At 29.4% G+C, this 7,798-nt stretch overlaps 3 protein-coding genes across 3 annotated transcripts; 2 read left to right on the forward strand and 1 right to left on the reverse strand.

Annotated features, from left to right (window-relative positions):
* The first annotated feature begins 2,054 nt into the window (after positions 1-2,054).
* Positions 2,055-3,942, forward strand: LOC112597488. The gene is made up of 3 exons (XM_025343561.1): positions 2,055-3,431; positions 3,494-3,604; positions 3,665-3,942. Exons 1-3 carry the CDS (start codon positions 2,258-2,260, stop codon positions 3,940-3,942), a joined length of 1,563 nt encoding a protein of 520 aa, XP_025199346.1. The 5' UTR covers positions 2,055-2,257.
* Positions 3,943-4,093: 151 nt separating this feature from the next.
* LOC112597489 lies at positions 4,094-5,144 on the forward strand. Its single transcript, XM_025343562.1, has 4 exons — positions 4,094-4,180; positions 4,249-4,425; positions 4,487-4,591; positions 4,666-5,144. Exons 1-4 carry the CDS (start codon positions 4,114-4,116, stop codon positions 5,142-5,144), a joined length of 828 nt encoding a protein of 275 aa, XP_025199347.1. The 5' UTR covers positions 4,094-4,113.
* Positions 5,145-5,473: 329 nt separating this feature from the next.
* On the reverse strand, positions 5,474-6,334 carry LOC112597490 (piggyBac transposable element-derived protein 3-like). Its single transcript, XM_025343563.1, has one exon. It carries the CDS (start codon positions 6,332-6,334, stop codon positions 5,474-5,476), a length of 861 nt encoding a protein of 286 aa, XP_025199348.1.
* Positions 6,335-7,798: the final 1,464 nt, after the last annotated feature.

Here is a 7,798-nt window from a genome sequence, read left to right on the forward strand (position 1 = left end):
TGGGTTACGTAATATTGCTCTGAGAAACTGAAATCTTAGGTGTAGTATACATCAGTATGTGTTCATAAAGAGGAATGGTATACTTAGCGCGGTTGCTAAGTTTTAAATATTATACGTCAACTACAGATCTCCATATTATAATATTGTATATCTTTTATAATGGCTTCAAAAAAGGTAATGATTTTATTTTATATTTTTTTGTAATATAATTAATAATCATTTTATTAAATAGAATACAATAAAATTAAGGGTTTGTTCACTTCACCTGTTTCAAATCTATCAAAATGTTCAATGCAATGCCTGAACGTTATTCAACCATCGGCGCCGGGGTTTAGTCAGCTAAAAATTTAATAAAACTAATGAAAAATAAAATATTGTGAAAATTCGAAAATATCTGCAAGTCAGATTATAGAAAATATGATGAAAACACAAGCTGTTTATTCGCCTGAGGTTTTATGGGAATCATTACATGAGAATACTGAAACTCAAGACGCAGTTAATATATTAAAAGATAATAGAACAATACCGCTTGAAACGCATTGATTTTACTATATGTTGGATGAAATTGACCAAAATCTATCAAAATATTGATATAGAAGATGATTTTACAGTACCACAATTACACCAGTAAATTCTATACAGCAATCTTCACATTCCAATATATTTCAAATTCAACAAACCCATAACTCAAATTCAACATCAACCCACAACGCTAATAACAACAACCTCTCCTGAAATTCAATGTCAACCCGCGTCACCCATACAACAACAACAACCTATAACTCAAATCTTCAATTTCAACATCAACCCACAACGTTAATACAACAACACCTCCCCACAAATACAGTTCATACCAGATACAATATACAATAGTGCAAAACTTAATACATGAAAACATATGAGGTGGAATCAATACAGTTTAGCAATGGTAAATATATATATATTATAATTTTAATTAATAATCGCTATAATTTGTATTTAATTTTTATTATAGAATAACGAATTCACTAGTAGAAGACGCTCTGGAAATGTACAAAACTTACAAATATCAACATCAATTATACACCATCTATCAAGACTTTAAATTTAAACCTGAGTATTGAGTAATTGATTTTATATTTAATGAAAATGAATATTTAATAAAGAAATCAACAATGCATTTGCGGAAATCGATGATATAATAATATAATATTAGGTATGTTGATTGTATAATAAACATGCAAAATTAATTCTAATAAAATAATTTTTCTCAAAGTTTTTAAAAACTAATGAATTATTTGCTTTTGATTAGAATATTTATTAGAAACTATAAAACGACAGCTATTTTGCATGAAACCTTTTAAAATTTGATTCGTTATTTACGAACATATTCCGAAATTTATCAAAATTATTGTACTAAACATTCAATAACATTATAATCTGCCAACGCATATTTAATTATTTTTATAAAATTTAATATACAAAATTTAGATATAGATTATACTATAATATTAAGTCTTATAGTAGGTGATGATAAAATTACACAACACGATATATTGTATAAACAATATGTAATGATTATTTATTCCATTTTTACTATATCAAAACAAAACCATTATATTAATATATTGTACTATAAGATGTTTTTGTTTATACTATTTGAACTGTTTGTACTTATGTTATATGGCTCTTAAATATACTAGTACAGTATACTTTGAAAATATACTACTGAGTATAAATTTTTGAATGACCCCGATCTTTGTAAAAGCGTTAATAATAAATGCAATAGTCAAAAAGATTAGAAAAATGTTTGAATAATAAATATCTTTAATTTGATGGATTTTGTATTAAAAATTTCTGTCTAAAATTATTCAGACGTGAAACTAAAGGTATGTATCCACATTACTAAATCTGACAAAGATGTCTATAAATGTATGGTCAATATTTCCGTTAGCTTTTTGATTAATTTGGAAACAACACGAATACGTTTGTAAAAACGGTAACGACAAACACTATATACTCATTAAATATTGATGATAGAGTATGTGTATGTGATATATTACTAATATCGAACGAAGATAACAGTCACTATATCTACATCTCCAATTTTTCACGACTTATTCGAACACAAAAAACCAAACATGATGGACAATCAATTTTTTGCAAACGGTGCTTTACATCATTCGATAATCAGCAAAACAAATTTAAATTAAACGGAGTAGCTGGATTAGAGCAGCATAAATTAATATGTGGGGAACACAAACCTATATTACCTAAGATGCCTGAACCAGGATCAATACTCGAGTTTACTGAATGGAATAAAACGCAACGTCATCCTATAGTGATTTATGCGGATTTCGAAGCAATTCTCAAGAAAAGCGATGAGAAAATTGGAAATAAAACAACAGCTTTTCAAGAACACGAAGCCATGAGTTATGGATTTATTGTCAAGGCAAATGAAGACATACCCGTTGAACTGCTTGAGAAATTCAGAATTCCAATTTCACCTATAATTTATCGTGGAAATGAAAATAATAAGGACGTGGCGGAACATTTTATAAACAGTATTGTCGAAATTGCAAAAAAAATTGAAAAATTGCTAAAAACAAACACCCCCATAATTTACACAACCGAACAGCGGAAAACACATGAATCATGTACTACATGTAATTTATGTAAAACCAAGTTTTCTCAAGAAAATCATAAAGTTGCTGATCATTGCCATTTATCAGGAAAATTTAGACAGTCATTATGTAATACGTGTAATCTTAAACTTCGAACACCCAACTTCGTACCGGTATTTTTCCATAATTTATCAAATTATGACGCACATTTTATTGTCACCAGTCTTGGCTATGATACAAATTCTATTTCGGTAATACCAAACAGTGAAGAAAAGTTTATTTCGTTTTCAAAATACATTAGCAACTCCTTCACTATAAGATTTATCGATACACTAAGATTTATGGCCTCCAGTTTATCAACACTTTCAAAAAATTTAATTACGCCCAGATTTGAAAAATTTAGAAATAGTGCCAAACATTTTTCTACACAGGATTTACCACTAGTCACCCGTAAAGGGGTATACCCGTATGATTATACAGATGACTGGGATAAACTTGAAGAAACCAGTTTACCGGCAAAAGTAGATTTTTACAGTTTATTGGAAGAATCACATATAAAAAATGAAGATTATGAACATGCAAAGATAGTTTGGAACCATTTCGACTGTCAAACACTAGGGGAATACTCTGACCTTTATTTAAAAATCGATGTGCTATTGTTGACTGATGTGTTTGAAAATTTTCGAGACCTCTGTATAACCACTTACCACCTTGACCCATCATTTTACTATACAGCACCTGGATTTAGTTTTGACTGTATGTTGAAATACACTGGCCAACAACTGGAATTAATTCATGATTATGACATTTTGATCATGTTTGAGAAAGGTAACGAGATTATTTATAAAAAAAAAAAATGTGTTGGTTAATTTATTCTGATGTCGTTATAGGAATTCGGGGTGGATTGACTCAGGCAAGCATGAGGTATGCAAAGGCTAATAATGAAAAGACACCAGATTATGACTCGACAAAACCGAAATCATGGCTTGTTTATCAGGATTGTAAGTATACAATGATTTAATATATATATATATCGTTTAATATATTATTTTAAATTCTAGGTAACAATTTGTATGGTTACGCGATGTCACAATTCATGCCACACGGAGGCTTTAAGTGGGTTGAACCAGCAATAAGGGGCTTAAATAATTTACACGATAAATCACCAATCGGACGGATATACGAGGTTGATATATCATATCCAAGTGTACTTCATGACAAACATAATGAATTGCCATTCCTTTCGAAAAATAGTATTCCACCTGGCTCAAAAGTTAAAAAACTTATGGCGACTTTAGAATCAAAGAAAAACTATGTAATTCATTACCGGAACCTATAGCAGGCTATAGCCAACGGACTCGTTGTGGAAAAAGTACCATATTCATTTATTTATTTATTTATTTATTTATTTATTTATTTATAACATATTTTTGTTTAATTATAGGTTCACAGAGTTGTTCAGTTTAATCAGTCAGACTGACTTAAGAAATACATAGATTTAAATACTGAAATGCGCAAGAAAGCGAGAAACGATTTCGAAAAGGATTTTTTTAAACTTTTAAATAATGCTGTTTTCGGTATATTTATTTGTGATTTTTTTTTTTTTTTTTAAATTCTTTAACTAACATTTTCTGTAACGTTAAAGGGAAAACTATGGAATCTGTAAGACGGAGAATAAAAATGGAACTTGTTTGTAATGAAAAACGTTTACAAAAACTCATAAACCTTACGACATTCAAACACTGTACTACATACAATGAAACTCTTAATGTCGTATCATTGGAAAATAAATTTATTGAATTTTGCAAGCCTATTTATATAGGTAATAAACACTTTTAAATTAGTATTAATAACTATATTTTAATATGTATAATTTTAAACAGGTTTTGCAGTGTTGGAAATTTCAAAAACGGTCATGTACGATTATCATTATAATGTGATGAAGGCGCATTATGGAGATAAAATTGAGCTCATGTACACAGACACAGGTAAATATATTAAAACTACTCTACTGTATATATATATATATATATGTGTATATTAATAAATAACATTATTACAGATTCACTGGTATATTATATTCAAACTGATGATTTTTACAAAGATCTGGAGAATAATTCCAATTTACTCGATCGAATGGATACATCTGACTTACCGCAAGATCATCCGTGTTACATTGCCGAACGAAAGAAAATTCCAGGTCTGTTTTCCGATGAAACAAAATCAGAAATAATGACAGAGTTTTGTGCTCTCAGAGCCAAGTCTTATGCATATAAGATCAATGGCAAGGAGAGTATCAGGGCGAAAGGAATCCGTGGACATGTGGTCAAAAACCATATGAACTTTAAAGACCATTACAGATGTCTGTTTGGTGAAGCCGGCGTCGGGATATATAAAGAAAATGTATCGATACGCTCGTTCAAACATAAATTGAAGACCATTAAAACAAACAAATTAACTTATAATAGTTTCGATGACAAGAGGGTTATACTTGAGGATAAAATACATACCTTGGCTCACGGACACTACTCTATAAAGTGAGTTAACCCTTCACTGCATGATTTTTTTTTAAGAAATAAAAAAAATGTTTTTTTATTGATTATTACCTGTAGAATCCATTAAAATTATTTAAAAAATTCAGTTTTTAAATCTAAGTACTCAATTTGACTCAATTTTGAAAAAATGCAGGTATGCACTTCCATGCGTCCAAGCTTATATTTTTACAATTTATAAAATATTAATTAATGACAAGGCAGTTGTTGAATAAAATTATAAATACATGATAACTTACTAAACACAAATTAAATAATAAAAATTAAAAAAACATATTATATATTCTTATAGTAGGTTATAAAAATAAAAAACTTTAATTAGGTATAATGAAATAGATCAAAGCAATTTCTTTCTGTGTTACAACATAAAAAAACATCGCATTTAGTGCACTTAGCAAATGACTGATATTTACATTTTGGTAGTTTACATACGCGTCGAAATTTTTCAAATTGAATCCTGTGTACATGTCCATCCAAACGTATTTGAGTTGATGGCATTGTTGCTGTTGGTGTCCTTTTTTTTCTTTTTTCACTCTCTTCTAGCATTTGTTTTTCTATCGATTCCTTTGTTTTTCTGCCTTTTTTTTTAATTTCCATTGATGTCTGACAAAGTTCTACAGCTAACTGCTCTCGAAATTGAGCTAGTTTCATTGGTTTATTTGTAACTTTTTTGTATAACAACCACGCATTTACAATCGTCATATCAACCATATGGTAAAAAATCTTCATATACCATTTTTTAGACCTCATTATTATTCTATAGCGCCCAATCATAGAATCCATGAGGTCAACCCCACCCATATGTTTGTTGTAAACTTCAATGATTTTCGGCCTAGGTATAATAATTGTGGTCTTTTTTTTTTTGTCAAATCTACTCACTACATTTTTATCGAGTTCGCCTACGAAAGTTGAGGTTACGTGTACTATCTTGTTGTCTTTCCACGCAACAGCTGAAATAGGGACATCTTCTACAACTGTGAAACACTCTTCTGAATATCCACGATCTCGTTTCATCATTATACGATCATCTGTCAAACAGACGTTTGGAAAACGATTACGTCTAAACGTTCCAACTGTGTGAATGCCTTTTTTTTCAAGAAATATCATAACTGGTAACGATGTATAGTAATTATCAAAAAATAACTTGTGGTGTACGTTTCCCGGTATCATTCTAGTCATTCTAACAACGACGTTGCCTGTAGCTCCAAAATCTGGTTCATTACGTATAATTCGTTCATCTTCTTTATTTTCATTTCCGGTATAAATTTCAAAGTTATAACCGTAACCAGAAACACCACATAATACAAATAATTTGTACCCTCATTTATGAGGTTTAAGAGGGAGATACTGTTTGAGGTATGATACAGCTTTAGTTGGACATAATTGTTCGTCTAATGATAGGTTTTCTTCGATAGGTACAGAGCCAAACTTTTTGTTGAGTGCATCAATAAGTGGCCGAACTTTGAAAACTCTATCACGATTTGGATTATCTCTAGGTAAATCTAGAGTATTATCGTTAAAATGTATATACCGCCTAATATTTTCAAAAACATTTACGCTCATGCAATTTCGTATTATTTTATTATGAGTATTTTCTGACCAATATGACCTAGTATTTGGCAAATGGACGATTGACATCATTGTTATTATTCCCAAAAAATGTTGTACGTCATTTTTCGTTATTTTATTTGGTTTTTCAGGATTTTGTTGAGTACTATAAAGCGTAGATTGTTCGGCAATATGTGACAATAATTCATTATCAAAAAAATAACAAAAAAATTCTCTAGGTGATTTCATTTCTTTTAATTCGTCAGACATTGGTTTTTCCCCGCAAAATTTTATAAAATCTGGATTTTGTGAAAAATTTCCTTTTCTCCAAATCGGGTTCAATTTTTTTATTTTTTGTGTGTTTTTCATTGTAGGAGTATTAAAAGTATTTGTAGGACTTTTAGATGTAAAAAGTTGTCTTGTAGATCTACGATTTCTACTAATTGGTATAGGTGTTCCAAATGACGAAGCTGGTGATATTGATTCTGATGGCAAAGATTGTAAAGCTGTAGGAATTTGAATGACAATAGGGGATTGTGACGTTGAAGTACTACAATTATCTATTTTATCTTCAGAAAAATACACGGGATAGTTCATTATATTATCAGCATTGTCTACATCCTCATTTAAAATGCGGTCGTCATTTGCAAATAATTCCTAATTATGAAATAACAAATCCTAAATATAATAAAATACTAGCATCTCATGAAAATAAAAATAAGTAACTTACGGGCAATTCGAAATTTTCATCATCACTTAGACCAATATCAGCAAACTCATCGTCGCTTTCAATCGGTATACTTAAAATTCGTTGAATTTCTGATTCATTGTTCAATAAATTGTCACTCATTTTAATTTGATTAATATTTAAAATATTATATAAATAAATAAAAAACAATAATAAAAACAACTTTCATAAAATAATAAAACCCAATGAATTATTCGGGAGTAGAAAATACTAGTAGTACCTATTGCATAGAAGTGCACCAATGCATTAGAACGATAAACGTAATTTTACTGTATTGAATAAAAGATTATTATCTTGGTTTTATATAATAATAAAATAGATATATCATGAAATCTAATGACATTTTT

This window comes from Melanaphis sacchari, unplaced genomic scaffold (assembly GCF_002803265.2).
Source record: "Melanaphis sacchari strain LSU unplaced genomic scaffold, SCAv2.0 Contig422_pilon_pilon, whole genome shotgun sequence".
Taxonomy (NCBI): domain Eukaryota; kingdom Metazoa; phylum Arthropoda; class Insecta; order Hemiptera; family Aphididae; genus Melanaphis; species Melanaphis sacchari.

Coding starts and splice junctions, on each gene's coding strand:
- LOC112597488 (XM_025343561.1), top strand. CDS start 2,258: ATGCCTGAACCAGGATCAATACTCGAGTTTACTGAATGGAATAAAACG. Junction 3,432..3,493: donor TTTGATCATGTTTGAGAAAG/GTAACGAGATTA, acceptor ATGTCGTTATAG/GAATTCGGGGTGGATTGACT. Junction 3,605..3,664: donor ATGGCTTGTTTATCAGGATT/GTAAGTATACAA, acceptor TTTAAATTCTAG/GTAACAATTTGTATGGTTAC.
- LOC112597490 (XM_025343563.1), bottom strand. CDS start 6,334: ATGACTAGAATGATACCGGGAAACGTACACCACAAGTTATTTTTTGAT.
- LOC112597489 (XM_025343562.1), top strand. CDS start 4,114: ATGCGCAAGAAAGCGAGAAACGATTTCGAAAAGGATTTTTTTAAACTT. Junction 4,426..4,486: donor TTGCAAGCCTATTTATATAG/GTAATAAACACT, acceptor AATTTTAAACAG/GTTTTGCAGTGTTGGAAATT. Junction 4,592..4,665: donor GCTCATGTACACAGACACAG/GTAAATATATTA, acceptor ACATTATTACAG/ATTCACTGGTATATTATATT.